The 15,876-nt window shown below is 38.7% G+C and overlaps 1 protein-coding gene across 1 annotated transcript; it reads right to left on the bottom strand.

Moving 5' to 3' along the window:
• Positions 1-3,597: 3,597 nt before the first annotated feature.
• On the bottom strand, positions 3,598-14,695 carry gss (glutathione synthetase). The gene is made up of 13 exons (XM_077214127.1): positions 14,503-14,695; positions 13,937-14,075; positions 13,301-13,446; positions 12,056-12,131; positions 11,730-11,869; positions 10,825-10,941; positions 10,612-10,692; positions 10,298-10,375; positions 9,499-9,568; positions 9,212-9,406; positions 4,898-4,979; positions 4,627-4,816; positions 3,598-3,928 (listed from the first exon to the last, which is right to left on the bottom strand). Exons 2-13 carry the CDS (start codon positions 14,063-14,065, stop codon positions 3,805-3,807), a joined length of 1,428 nt encoding a protein of 475 aa, XP_077070242.1. The 5' UTR covers positions 14,066-14,075; positions 14,503-14,695; the 3' UTR covers positions 3,598-3,804.
• Between the last annotated feature and the right edge of the window lie 1,181 nt (positions 14,696-15,876).

The raw sequence follows: 15,876 nt of genomic DNA, 5'->3' as shown, positions 1-15,876 counted from the left end.
TAGGGACAAGAAAATCGATTATTTGTCAATTTCGAATGACGTTTTAGTAATTTATGACAGTATGAGTGAGTTTAATTTGTTGATTGATCGATCGTTAATCTAGTAAATTATTTAATCTACTGAACACTGCTGTGGTAATATAAAAACACTCTCCCAGCATATAACAGCATATACTGTTTCTTTTGAGCCTAATTCATAGTCAAATTAAAATTGTATAGTTGTATATATCACTTGTGATCGTATTTTGTATAGATATGGCCAGACGTGCAGTCTACCAATAACATTAGAGCGACAGCACTACGAACGCCCACAAGCGACTTGACAGTACAGAGCCGAGCGACACGCTGGCGATGTGAACGGGGCTTGAGAGCGGCGCGGCAAGAGTTTTGGGCGCTGCGGCATATATATTACAAATAGTTTTTCAGCGTGAGAAATACAATGTGTGGCGGGAGAGCGTGACAAAAGACCGGATTGAGTGACTGTAACGCTCAATGCGTGACACTTGAGAGCCCTGTCACTCATTCATTCATTCATTCCATTCCAATGATGCACTTGTTGGCAGTTTCAGGTCGATCATATTTTTTTGAAAAAAAATTTACTTTTAAAAAACGGATTAGGCAAACGCGAGGGAGCACTATACATCTAACCAATCAAAAAACTAATTCTATCGTCACGTGACTAACATCTGCCAATAGTATTCGTTCAAAATATAGTGCAATTACCACGACCATAGATATTGATGTCCATTGTCTATGACCACGACTGTAGGGTTAGCGTTGCAAATGTGTTCTCTAGCTAGCTATACACATCCATGAGTTCACACCATAAAATCTTCTCTAACGAAATCTACACAATCAAACATTTCCCAGCAGGAATCCTACCCAAAGTCGGGAAACATTAACAGCGGCATCCAAGATTGCAGGTGTAATGGCTCCGGTAAATACAGCTGTTTATACCTGTCTTATAATGTTAGCTTAGTGCATGAACTCTGTAAATCGTTAACACTTGTTAGAAATGGCATACAGATCACAGAGAAGAAAACATTTGTTTTGAGGAGATACAGAGCTAACTTGTTAGCATGTAAACGTTAGCTAGATGTAATTTTAGCAGTGCATGTTAACGTAAACACAGTTATTCTATCAGGCTGTAGCGCTGTAAATTAGGATATGAAAGACGATTACTAGACAGAGATTAAAGTGGAAAAGATAACATTTATCATATAAGTTTACATCTACTAGCTACATCACCTAATAGCTAGGCATGGAAGAGATAACATGTATTAAATAGTTTTACATCAACAGCAGATATCCTAATAGCTAGTCATGGAAGAAATACCATGTATTAAATAACATTACAATATTTATCCTTAATGTTGTATATTTTATCATCAAGTGTTTAGTGTATTAATTACTCATGACATAAATTTAAAAAAAATGTCTACCAACTACAAGCTGATTATCAAGTTGGATAACCACTTCAATGGTATGCTTTTATTTTTAATATTGACACAAGGTGTGATTACTGTATGCATTTTACCTATCCTCATCTAGTTACACTTTTTTTAAGTGCCTCAAATGTAAATCCTCATTTATTAGACTGTGGAGGGAACCAATAATTTTACTACACTGTTTACAACTCTGCTAATCTGTTTCTCCAGGTAATCCCAGATCCTCAACCCTGCTGTGAGACATCTTCTGGACCTGATCTGACTAAGCCCTGACACATCTATTCTGCTAAAACAATGAAAATGCCCTTTGTTTTTCACGATTCATCATAAAACCCTTTTGATGTTTTGCTCATCTGATTGGAGCACATTTTCAGTCGCTATATGTTGAAAAATGTGTGTACTAGATGTTGCTGTGTCTATAGAACCCTTTTATTAGTTTACCTTGACTAAAATGCCAATTAAGACACAGGGCTATGTCTGGCCTTCCTCTTAATACATCCATGGTCTGGCCTGGCAGGGTTTACATGGGCAGGGTTTATTTTTTGTGTGCATAGTTTCAGAGGGATCTATTTATTGTTGTTAATATGATATGTTAAATGTTTTACCATTATATATATTACTACTAAGGCCTGCTTGACCAAAAGAGTTGAATTGTCATTAAGTTATAAAGATAGTCATGCTAAGATAATACATATTCAACTTTTATAAGAATAAATATATAATAATTAACTTAATATATGTTATTACATTATATAATTATATATGTATGGTTTTTCACTATTTCTGAGATGTAAATATCAATAATTTATGTTTGGGGTTAAAAAGGATTCTAAGCATTTATACCATGATTTATCCAAACGTATGAGGTCAAACAACTACACTTAACCACTATAAAGCTGCCTTCCAAACCTTCAACTTCCTGTACTTTCTTATTTCTTCTTGCTGGCTCTCTCCATATTTATTTTGTTAGCGTACTGCATGTAGCATTCTCTATGGTAGCCAACATGAATTGACACATCTGTAATGTTGCCTTCTGTGACTTCATATTTTTCCACAGCTTTTGGGGGGATTTGAATTGTAAAAAAGCTTTTGAATTTAAATACAAAATCTTTATTACAATACAAATCCCACAAAAAGGGACACTTAAAATAAGACACTTATTTTTGTCTTGTCTTATTTGTCACTTATCTTATTTTTGGGATCCCCAAAAATAAGACACTTTATCTTGGATATGGAGTGTTGTGTGCATGTTACTAGCTGTACATCAACAAACATCATACCCATTTCACTAACAAGTTGGATCAAGTTTGTACAATGCTCTTTAGAGTATGGAATATAGTCGGCTACAACAGATCACTTTCCCATAACGCAACTCCGACTACGGAAGCCTGTTAACTCAAAGGCGCAGTGCTTTCTTGCAATTGGGTCGGTTCATGTTCACACCGTAAACGAACCGTACCGAGACCACCTCTTCAGCTGGGTCTCGGTTCGGTTGTTTGGTCCGCACCCGAGTTCGATTGCTGTATTCACACCTGCCCAAAAGGTCCGCACCAAGGGGGGAAACGAACTAGAGTTCGATTCAATCGAACCAAACGAGGCAGGTGTGAATACACTCTTACACTACCGTTCAAAAGTTTGATTGGTAATGTTTTTGAAAGACATTTCTTATGCTCAATGAGACTGCATTCATATGATGAAACAGTGTACAGTAAAAACAGTAATATTGTGAAAATATTATGATTTATAATAAGTTTTCTGTTTATATATTTAAAAATGCAATTTGTTCCTGTGATCAAAGCTGAATTTTCAGCGTCATTACTTCTGTCTTCAGCGTCAATCCGTTTATCATTCGTTCAGTCGTTTTCTTGATTTCATATTACAAGTAGAAAAATGAGAAAACGGTTTCTTTTTCGTTTTTTTAATTTAAAGAATTCAGAAAACAGTTGTGCTGCAGTTCAGCTTTAACTGAGACTATCATGATCATAATCATTATCATCAACTACTATCTGATTGTTTGACCATAAATGCTGGTTACAATGATAAAAAGTTTCCAGTGTGGTTTAATAAAATCAGTTACCAGTTTATGTAACTGAACAAAGAAACATGGCGTTAAAAAAACTATTTTATAAAACAACTGACTACTCACACACTCCCAACAAATGAATCATTTAATGAGGTATTAAACATGTACACAAAATCAGCGGTTCAGTCATGAGGTTCCCCATTGATCGACACTACTGCATCTTTAGGGAATATTCAACACTAATCTCAGATAAAAACAGATGCCAGACAGAAAAGGAATCATGGGAATTCAGTGGTATGTGATTCTCCTCCGGTCCAGTGTGTGGTGCTGTAGTTCAGACCAGCAGTGGGTTATCCAGCACTGCTACTCCTGCAGCAACGCCCCCATCAGCGTGCTCCGAGCTCTTGGTCCTCAGCAGGTGGCCCACACATTCATTAAACACCACGTCTTTGCCTTTCCTGTGTGTGTGTGAAAAAGATGCAGTGATTTGCTGTGACACTGGACCCTATTTTAACAATCTAAGCACATGGTCTAAAAGGGTTGTCCCTATTCTCTTAATGAGTAATGGGTGTGTTTTGGGTGTAACGTGCAATAAACCAATCAGAGTCTCATCTCCCATTCCCTTTAAAAGCCAGTTGCGCTCGCGCCATGGCGGATTCGATATTTAAACGGTGGAATTTGCAAGCGAAAAAACTGAACGCTTCTCTAGCGAGGAAACAGATCTGCTCGTGCACGAGGTTAAAGCACGCAAGCAGACCATCGATGGGACAAAGTGTACGCGCCTTGTGGACCCGCCTATAGGCGCACATTACTAACACGCTCTGTAAATAACAAAAAAATAAAAATAATGCACCATTGACTTTAGACCAGGTTTTCATTTGGTCAATGGTGCAATGGTGGTCTATTTCAGTTGCCTCAAAATAGCAACGCCCCAACAATGCGCCTGAACACACCTCACTTTCAGACCAGCACGCACATGGGCGCACAAATGCATTTGCTATTTAAACTACATGGTGCATGACGTGAAAATGATAACTGCATCAGGCTGAAACTAGCAAAACACACTTGCGTCGCGCCTGGCGCTGCATTGCGTCGGGTGTACGATAGGGCCCTGTGTTTTTAAGATGTATGTGTTTTGTTGAAGCACTGATCCCACCTGACATACGCTCCGAACGCGCCCAGTTCACTCAGACAGGAGTTCAGTCTCAGAGGAGCTCCGGGCCGGAGCAGGTAGTTCGGGACTGGGACGGGCCGGATCTTGTCCATCAGGATGTAGGCTGTCCTCTCACTGGAGTTCTTCATGTTCTCCAGCACCTCACAGATCTCACTGCCGTAAATGTTGTTGCCTGCGACATAGGAAACCTCTGAGCAAGTGTTTGTGACATATATGCGAGTGAGTACACAGGACATGACTTGTGAATACTCACCTCCTCCCTCCCTCTGAGGTTTCAGTACATACTGATCAGGATTGGCCAAAGCCATTGCCACCGTTTTATCACCGTCCTCTCCCTGTGCAAAAACAGGTCGACCACTTAAAATCGGTTTCATAAAAATACCGTTGAGTAGTCAACAGTGGTATTCAAACCTGCTTCTAACGTTCAAACTTTCTAAAAGTTTAGTTCCTAACAAGTTTAGCATATCATTACAATAAAAATAAACTTTTATGTCATTTCTGTGCCATTATTCGGTTCAAAATCAGCTGAGAACAGCCAAGTAGCAGATACGAGCGTTGCAGTGTGCGTAGAAATTGTGTGTGCTCTAATCATGTGATCGCCGCTTTATGATAGCGATTCATGTGTAAATACAGATTTTCATCTTTCCATAAATCTCTATACTGTAGTGTTGTCAAAATACTAGAGCTAACTTCAAAACGATATCCTGAAAAAAAAGATATTTGATATCATGGGGATAATATTATCTCAATGTTTTGTCCATCCATTGACATTCTAGGCAATATTTTCAAGCTTCAAAAAGTACATGACACATCATAATAGTAATCCATATGAATCCAGCGTTTTAATCAAAGTCTTGTGAAGAGACACGATCGCTTTATATGATGAACAGAATTTAATTTAGACTTTTATTTGCATATAAACATTGATCAATTACCATTGCAATTGTCTCACCTAAATGTTTGCTCACTCAATGTGTTTGTGTTTTTACAAAGGGGTGATTTTGTTATAATACTGCAGAACTTTATTAAAGTAATCAAATGTATAATAACATTGGATTTTCTTCTTCAATCTATAAATTAAATGCATATTTATCCTTACAATCAAAGTTACAAAAGTTATTCAGTCAGTGATTTTCTTTTTCTTTTGTTCTTTGATGAACATTAATGACAGACAGCAGCAGGTTTATTAGGCTGCTGTCACTTTGAGACCCAATGCACTAATCGAATACTGACACACATGCGTTTTCTTACTCATCTGTTTACAATCACTTAAGACATAACTGACTGTGTTTACATGAATATTTGCCAAAACTACGGTGGCCGAGAGAGCTCAACGTGCTGTAACTGAAGAAAACGCATGCAAATAGAAAAAAAAACGCATGCAGATAGAAAAAAACACCTGCAAATTAAAAAAACATTTTCATCAGTTTCACAACACGCGTGTGCTCCAAATACTCACAACACAACCTAATAAAGAAACGCTGCAAAAGCTCACAACACAACCAAATACAGAAACGCTGCAAATAACACAGACCACAACTGAACTGTTTCCGGGGGAACCAAATAAGTGACGAACCCGGCTGGGACGTGCTTATTGCTCGTGAGCATCCCTATGCTCAGTTCAGACGGCAGAGCTCTTCAAGTGGACTTTGGAGTGAGCTTGGCACTAGTGTGCCATTATGTAGCCGTTTGTATCGCACTTGATGAAGGGAGCAATGAAAGACAAGTCATTTCCTCATTATTTTCACCTGGGATGTTCCCATGACAACGCAGCACGTTGTCCATCAGCTGAATAGCTGTTCTGATGACAGAAATATAATGCTGTTAACATAACGGTTGCAAATTATTTTTTATTTTTTTTTACTTTACAAATTGTTTTTAAAATATGCATCAAATATCTGTGTGTCAGTGTCTTTATGAAAACTAAACATAACATGAAATTTTTTTACAGTGTAACTGATGTATAGATTAACATCTTTCCTTCATGTTCTGCTTCTCTATCTTTTTTATTTATTTATTTTTAGTTTTCAGCTCATTGCTCTTTTCTCATTCGTATTCTGATGACATTGAACATAATGTTAATACATTTTGTATATTGTATACATCTTGTATGTCATAAAAATGTAATTTCTGTATGTTTTGCGAAAAATTTTTTTTTTAAATAAATAAAATAAAATAAAGTAGAATTTTGAGCTGTACGCACGTCCCAGCCGGGTTCGTCACTTATTCGGTTCCCCCGGAAACATTTCCGTTGTGGTTTGTGTTATTTGCAGTGCGTTTCTGTATTTGGTTGTGTTGTGAACTTTTGCAGCGCCGTTTCTGTATTTGGAGCACACGTGTGTTATGAAACTGATGACGATGTTTTCTTAATTTCCAGGTGTTTTTTTCTATTTGCATGTGTTTTTTTCTACTTGCATGAGTTTTTTTCTATTTGCATGCGTTTTTTACTATTTGCATGTGTTTTCTTAAGTTGCAGCACGTTGAGCTCTCTCGGCCACCGTACAAAACAGGTATTTTGACATAATTTTTTGTGCATTTGAACGTTAAAGCGTAATAAGCTGTGGAAAAGTGTGTGCGAGCTTTCGGTGTGAGCCTGAAACCTGCAGGAATGAGTAAGATTATGTGCAATACCCGCAATCCTGCACTGAAGTACAGGCCTCGTAACACCAACAATATTTATCGGGACCGAATGAGAGTGAGGGAGAAGAAGTGAGTGTGTCAACTTGCGCTCGGAGTGAAGAGAGAGCAAGAAAACGCAGCTGGTCTCTGCGTATCGATACAGCGGAAATGAGTATTGCAACTGTTTCAGATATTTCAGTATCAATACGTATAGAAAAATCTATATTTTTGACAACCCTACTATACTGTGTGTTAGAGTTGTCAAAAGTACCGATTTCGGTACTGAAATTTAAAAAATGTGACCATACCAGCATTTCTCTCTAGCATTTTGAGCGCTGTTGAATGGATTCTTAAACACCTCAGATTGGCCATTGCATTGATGCGTTCAACATATATGTCTCTGATTGGCCATTGTGTTGACACGCTGAACATATATGTTTCTTTGGCTACTTCCCGGTAACAAGAGTTGACAATGCTCAAGGTAAAGAGCCTCAACACCTTGTTCAGGAGGAAGTGAGGGCGGGCGTGGAGGAAGTCAGAGCTAGCAGGATGGTGGGAATGGGACAGCAAGGAGCTTGGACTAAATGGGAAAAGGTTCAGCAATGTAAGATTACCTGGGCCGACATCTGGAAAGGAGACTTCCATCGTATCAGGTACTTAGTCCAAACTGTCTACGATGTCCTACCAAGTTAAAGAAACCTCCATATCTGGGGCAAAATTGAGACACCTTCCCGCCCCTTTGTCCAGGAAGGGGATCCATAGAGCATCTCCTTAGTAGCTGTCCAAAAGCCCTTGGAGATGGGCGCTATCGCTGGCGCCACAACCAGGTGCTTAAGTCCGGCCTCCTCACTACTGCCACTGATTGGCAACTGGAAGTGGATCTTGGTAAACAGCTAAAGATTCCAACTAGAATAATATCCACAAGGCTTCGTCCAGACATGATTATTGTCTCAGATTCTACCAAGCAATTGATCCTATTGGAGCTCACTGTGCCTTGGGAAGAGCGCATGGACCAAGCCAATGAAAGAAAGCGCGCCAAGTACCAGGAGCTAGTTGAAGAGTGTAGGAGGCAGGGCTGGCAAACCCGTTGTGAGCCTCCGGAGGTGGGCTGCAGAGGATTTGCAGGGCGATCACTCTGCAGCTAGTTTAAAATCCTAGGCATCAAAGGGGAAGCGAAGAGAAAGCCGATCAGATCCGCAACCGAAGCTGCAGAGAAAGCCACAAGGTGGCTTTGGATTAAGAGGGCAGAACCGTGGGCAATTGCTGCTGGGACGCAGGCCGGGGTCTGATCAACACTGGCCGGGTCACCTGGGCGAGGGTGTCTGATGTTGAAAGACCTGAAACACCCAATGACCCCCGGATACATCACTGAGGATGTGTGCCAGTTCATCTGCATGATATATCCTTTACATCTGTGATTGGCCAAGGTGTTGACACGCTCAACATATATGTCTGTGATTGGCTGCAATGATCAACGCTTCAAAAACATGCTCTTCACCGAGCGCTTACACAGATACACACGGGAGTGTTTGAAAGCGGGATCTATCAAAGGCTCCGTCTATCAGTGGATATATCAGGGATCCGCTGATAGACGTCTACTTTTAAACGCTCCCGTGTGTATCTGTGTAAGCGCTCGGTGGAGAGTGTCAAAGATGTCATTGTTGATCTTTGTAGCCAATCACAGACATCTATGTTGAGCGCGGCAAAACAATGGCCAATCAGAGGTTTTTAAAAAAATTGTTCAACAGTGCTCAAAATGCTAGAGGGAAATGCTGGTATCGTCATTTTTAAATTTCAGTCCTTTTTGACAACACTACTTTGAGTCTTCTGTTGATTCATTGACTACTGTATAAGAGTTTGAATAGCTTCATTAGAATTGGATCTGATCATAGGGTCTGTCTACTCAAGCAGGATTCAGCACCCCACATCTACAGTGTTGCTCCCCTACCATGTCCAGGGTGTACAGCCCAGCGAAAGTGGCCCGAATCTGATCCACTGCTTCAGGTTCGTCAGGAAAGAAGCGCTCCAGAACCCCCGGCCGGGCCAATTCCTGCTGCACCTTCTTTGTTCCAGCGAGATGGGTACTGATGTCGGGACACTTCACCGCCAGAGAGCGCTCCATCATCAGACGGGCCTCCCAGCTCTGAAACATAAAGGTTTGAGTCACACACAACATTTAAAACTGATCACACCACATACATCTCTGAGAAGAGGAAAATAAAGCCATGTCCTCACCCGCTCTGAGGTGTAGTTTTGGGGCATGTATCCGTTACGGAAGTAAACAATAGCTATCTCACGGCCATCTCTGCATGAATTGAAAAATTAGGTCTTTATTGACATGTTTGTCAGTTGACACAATTTCAGTCTTGAAGTAGGAAAAAATAGTCATTTAAATGTTTTGACTAGGGGTGTAACAATACCCTCATGTCACGATTCGATACATATCACGATACGATATTATTGCGATACTCCAAGACATGATAAAAGGTTAACAAAAAATGTACTGTTGATTTAAATGCTAAATTTGGTATTACATTGTGGGTGTAAATGAATAGGCTTGGACTTGGTACTGGTAACCCAATGCACAGGACAATATTGACACCAAATTAAAATAATCCTGATTCTAAAATACAGAATTATTTTAGACGAATATGCTTGCACTCTGTCACTCACTAGATATATTTAAAAATAATCTAGGCCACTTTTTACTGGTAACATAAGACATTTGGCATTATCAGGAGCCACAAATATTCCCCCATTGCATTATTATACATTATAGGCAACATTATATATAGTAGTTTAATGTAGTACTGACACCAAAACTCAGAATTTTTATTTTGGGTGAACTATACACAATACAGATTTTCACTATCCATTATACATATTGTTGCATTTTTGTATTGCGATATATTGTGACACGGTATATTGTTACACCCCTAGTTTTGACTAAACATTGCTCTCAAGTATTCTACAATTTTAATATTAATGTGTTGGACAGATGAGAAATGTGTGATATTGAATCACAATCACTCACACAAAGAGCCTCTTGCTTTGATCCAGAGATCCGGTTCTGCAAACATCTTCAAACTGTCTTCTTATTACAGGGACATTTCTGTACATATAACACAACAGATCATCACTTTTGTCCCTATAAAAGATGCTTTGCTTCACAAACACCGCTAATTAACATGTATTATTAATAACAGGCAGTGGAATACATATAGACATTACTTACAAGTTGCTCACGACTGCTACTCAGTAATTACTAATGTAGTTCTATAGTAACTAATGTAAAATAAATTGACAATGAATTCTGATTATAGCAAACTATCTGACTACACACTGTACCTTTTCCACAGCTCATTCTCTACGTATCGATGGTCATAAATATTTCTCTGAACATCCTCGACCAGAAACATAACCACAGCCCTGTAAGGGACAACATCAGTCGTAAGTAATGCAGCCTTGGTAAGCAGAAGAGACTTCATTCAACAACACTGAAAAGTCTCACCGACCCCACACTTTCTGTTTGTCCAACTCAAGGCAGAATGTTTAACACACCTCTCAGATCCATAGAGCTGCCAGGCCATGGCCAAACCTCTCGCCAGACCTGCCGCTGGGTTGTTGTCGAGAACACGATCACACTCCTCTGGTAGGTTTGCGACCTTCAGAATGTGTCTTACAGGATTGAGAAACAGTTGATCACAGAACTGACGATAAACATCATGTAGGGGTTAATGCCCGACGAGGTGTCCATTGTCAGGTGTTAATGGACGACGCCGAGGCGTGAACCTAGACAATGGACACCATGAAGGGCATTAACCCGCTTATACCATGGTCACTTGCCAAATGACACATTTTTAAAACATTAGTTTATATTTTATATATCTAAAGTTTTTACAAACATCAGGATTCCCTTGTTACGCCTGACGGTTTATTTAGCAACCGGAGATATTTATAGTCCGCTCAGCTCGTAGAACCCTTCAGTTTAGCTAACTTACGAGCCAGAAAGTTAGCATATATTTTTTCATGTAAGTTAAGCTTGTCTAGCCATGGGCGTTACACTTTCGTTTTTTTTAACCTATGATTAAAACACACAGGTAGGCATAGTTATTTTTTTAGGCTATGTATAACGGCTAACTAGATTGTTTTGATACAATAAATTGTAAACGGATAATTTGACTGCCTGTTGCTATGGTTACTCACAGCTGATGTAGCCAGTGCATTTATTTATTTATTTCGAACGGTAAACAGTCAGTTTCACCAGAACTCCTTTACTAGGTGTCCTCTATCACTTTTAAATGGACACCCAGCAGCCAATCAGAATCGAGTATTCACCCAGACCATGGTATAATCAGTAATGCATCATTTTAACCAATGCATCATTTTAATACACAATCTCCTCTAGGGGAGTTACTTTTTAGAGCTGTTGGGAGATTCAATTTGACCATTTTGCTCAGACTTACCGATGGACATCTGGTGTCCGTGAAGCAAGACCGCCAAAACTTGCAGCAATAGTGTTGATTTCAATCTGCTTTAGAGACGTCCCGCCGCCTGGTCTGTGGTCCAACATGTAATCGGAGCGATTCAGGCCCAGCACTATTGACTTGAGGAAGACATGAGCTATAGTTTAAATATATGTATCTAAAGAACATCTGCAATTAGGTAATTAAAATTACGTTTATACGAAGTCAGCTGTACAACATCTATAATAGAACATGAACAGTGAAGTAAAAGTTTCTAATGTGTAACAGTTAAAATTAATCAACAAACCGCTGGTAAATTATTATACCTGGGCTAGACGTTCCTGTTGAATTTGTTTGTATATTCTGAAAAGTCTGGCTGTAAAATCGTCAACCTTGATAGTGCTGTTGAAGAATAAATAAATAAATATTATATGACATATAATACCTCTAGTGGCACTAGATGGAATTGCAAAATACTAACAGGTTTAAAAAAAAAAAACTGCCATTGTTTGGACAGACAGATTGTCCCGCCCCAAACTCATGCCATTTGCAGAATCAGTGTTAAGTGTCATGATTTCACAAACAATCAGAGCAATATTTTGATTGTCTCTGCATATTAAGATATAAGGAGAACAAGATAGGAGAACATATGACATTAATAAATTAATAAATATCACCATTAAAATGTATGTTGTGTTGCAGCATTTATTATTCTTTGTTAAGTTCAACATTTACTAATACTTTATTAAAATCCTGTTAACAATAGTTAATGCACTGTGAACTTGCGTCGTGGCGCTCTCTTGAACTCACGTCAGTGGCCCACACGGAAGAAGATTAATAGTTGAATAAAGTCTTCACAAAAAGTTGGCCCACAAATAGTATTCTTGTCACTTGATAAACTTAAGGTTGAGCCACTGTAGTCACTTGGACTATTTTAAAGATGTCTTAACTAACTTTTCTGGGCTGGCAGATGAAATTACCTAGAAGCCTAGTGGAGGAGTGATCCAGCTCTCAGATTTAATCAGAAATATCTTAATTTGTGTTCCGAAGATAAACGAAAGTAATTACTGACAGAATTTTCATTTTTTGGGTAAACTAACTATTTAACTAACGTTAACAAAGATTAACATATACAGTAACTAATGTATTTCTTATGGTTTAGTTCATGTTAGCTAATATATTAACTAATGTTAACTAATGAACCTTATTGTAAAGTTTAACCATGTACAAAATAAGGCAATAAGAAAAAGGATACTCAATTAGCAATTAAACAGGGCAAGGCTTCGTAAAAAACAATTGTCAGCCACAACTCTTTGGCCTAAAATATTTTCTTGAATTATTAACTTAAAATCTCACATTTACAATTCTCTGATGTCAGTAATGCATGAAATCCAGGTAAAAATAAAATATTCATTATTTTTTTAGTGTTTTATATTGATATTCTTTTATTTATTTGTTGCGATTTTACATTTTTATGATTGAATTAATAATTATATTTAAATCACACATCCCAAAAATCACGTCAGTTCCCTAGTTTAGTAAAACCCAACAATAGAGCAATTGTATCATACCTGGCCAGAGTTTCTTCTAGAAAGCTGGGATCCTGGCTCACTCGGTCCACCAGCCGGTTAAAATGTGTCTGTACTGCCAGTGCCTGATGAAAAAGTGCTTTGGGCACTGGTGTGGGAAACAATGTGATAGGTGCATAACTCACCACCTGTCAACAAACACACATTTATTTGGGATGTATGGACACCAGCAGAGCGCTTCAGTCACTCCTGATTCTCTAAACGAGGGGTTTCTGCTCAGTATCGACTCAATGGGGCAGAACTAACTCTCCATAATCCAGAAACAAAACACGACCATAGGACAAACAGAATTCCAGACGTGTCTGTGAATCAACTGCAAACTCTGTGACGAGATTGTCAGTTTGTGTTTCAATGCTAACGCTCATTTGAAATCATCTTTGCTTGTATTAATGGAATAATTGACTATCTAGGAGTCTTGGTTAGATCTGGGTTAAGTCTACAGTGCCACCTTACATGAACGGGAAAAGAGCAGGTCGCTCCCGTTGCAGTGGAATGAGTTTCATTACTTTAGCTCGATGTGCAATGCAAAACTGCCCTCTGTGCAGCTTGGATGAATAGTGCTCGTAAATGTCTAAATTACATTTCTTTCAAGCAGATGAAACAATGACGTGCTCTTACATCAGGAGAGTTTGGCGTTTCTTTGGTCCGCATCAACACCCCATGTAAAAGCGCTGTGTCTTTTGCGATCTCTTCTATATTTTTGATCAGGTTTTCATCTTTCAGGACATCCTCCAGTTTGACAGACATAGCAGAAAATCTACAATCAGAATGAAACACATTGTAGTCATTATTCATCATGCCACAGATTTTAACAAGAAATCTGTATTTTTTAAGTAAGATACAGACTTTCTGATATATATTTTTCTGTTATTGGAAAGATTATATCATGAAATGATAATATACATTTTTGTTTATGGGTCAATGACATGACGTGCATATTTGAGTGTCCAAGTGCATTTAAAAAAAAAATAGTTTGATAAATTCATGACATAAATCACTTTATTCTATAAAACCTATTTAGTATGAATTCATTTTTACTGGTAAGAACCCGCTGCTGCAGTGATGTAATGATCAGAAACCTGTACTCATCATGACACGGCACAACTGCAACTATTACAGACAGACAGACAGACAGCACACTAAATGTCAACACTAGCTCGTGTATCCGTTGAGTTACGGCATACCTTATGTTCGCGGGCCACTCCCGTGGCACTGAAGCTCCTTGTTTACAGTGGGTCTGTATAATATTTAGGCTCAGTTAACCTGCACAGGTTGAGATCAGACTGGCTATCATGTGAAGTATAACACTCGTACTGCTAAGGTGGTGTTTGTGTGATCCTGTTCGGCTAGTACAATAACAGTATCCAATCAGTGAACAGAACGCCGATGACGTTCCTGTCCACTTGCGCGCGCAGCACGAAGCTGCTTCTTCTTCCTCAATGATTTTTAACGGTAGCGTGCATTCTTTATATTTCATCATCATGCAGTTAAGAAGCGTTGTAGTTCTTTCTTTTTGAACGTGCTGTAAAACAAGGAATGGGACACCAAACGTGGAAATCTGGTCATAGTTTAGAACCCAATCTCTGACATTTATAGGGCTGCAACCATTGACGAAGTCGATAGTGAAACTCAATTGCACGGATATTTCCACCATTGAGATCATGAAGCCTTCGTTGATATTGTTGTCAGTGTTTTGGAGCGCGGTACAAATCTATATTACACAGACACTATTTGATGCTTTGTAGATTGTATTTAATAGCTTACACTTACAAGAAAGTGGTTTGTAAAAAAAAAAAAGTTGTTGTTGCATTTACAGAAGTTTGACCAGCAGGGGGTGTGTGGTGTTACTGAGTTTCGAGGAGATCAGGGCCCGTATTCATAAAGAATCTTAATGCAAAGAATAGCTCCTAGTGACAAAATTCTAAGGAAATTCTTAGAAATGTGGGCGTTTACTCTTAAAATTAAAGAAAAAATCCTAGTAAAGAAAAAAGTAATTAAGAAAGCATCTTAACCCTTAATAAGACGCTATTGACACCCGGCCCAAATTTTCCTTTAAGCATGGCCTTGTGCCAGCAATAAGTGTAATTGGTAAGAGCGGAACAATTTTTTTTCATTCTAAGCCAATCAGATACTTTATAGGAAATTAACAGCATGGTTAATAAAAAAAAAGGATTTATATACACATATATAATGTCCTATGTCAAATAGAAAAAAAGGCTTGTAATTTCAAAGTGAAGGCTTAGAATAGACCCTATACTTAAAATCACTCTTTTTTCCCTTCTTGGACAACCAACCAATCACAGTCTTCAGAAGATTGTGTCATACATAGCAACGGGGTCAACCCCGCCTCCTCACTAAGACAAAAGTTTTTGTCTCTTTTTTGAGAGTTTTGAGCAACTCAGAGTTGCTCTCAGATCGGTCCCGAATCGCTCTTAAGCTAAGACTCCTACATAAAAGTTTTCTTAGAGGATTCTTAGAATCTTCATGAATACGGGCCCAGTTTGTTTCATCACTAAAGTGAGCTGGGCTTGCGTGCATCAGTGATGCTGAGATCTAAA

This window comes from Siphateles boraxobius, unplaced genomic scaffold, assembly GCF_051911475.1.
Source record: "Siphateles boraxobius isolate OS27281-9 unplaced genomic scaffold, OSU_SipBor_1 68, whole genome shotgun sequence".
Lineage (NCBI taxonomy): Eukaryota > Metazoa > Chordata > Actinopteri > Cypriniformes > Leuciscidae > Siphateles > Siphateles boraxobius.
The sequence above is the reverse complement of the archived record's forward strand: the minus strand, read 5'-3'. Positions and strand labels throughout refer to the sequence as shown.

What these genes read in the sequence shown, in the direction of transcription:
- gss (XM_077214127.1), bottom strand. Translation starts at nt 14,065, where the DNA reads ATGTCTGTCAAACTGGAGGATGTCCTGAAAGATGAAAACCTGATCAAA. An exon ending in CTAGAAGAAACTCTGGCCAG is followed by an intron (nt 12,132 to 13,300) that starts GTATGATACAAT and finishes ATTCTTCAACAG; the next exon opens with CACTATCAAGGTTGACGATT. An exon ending in AAAACTACACCTCAGAGCGG is followed by an intron (nt 9,407 to 9,498) that starts GTGAGGACATGG and finishes TTTATGTTTCAG; the next exon opens with AGCTGGGAGGCCCGTCTGAT.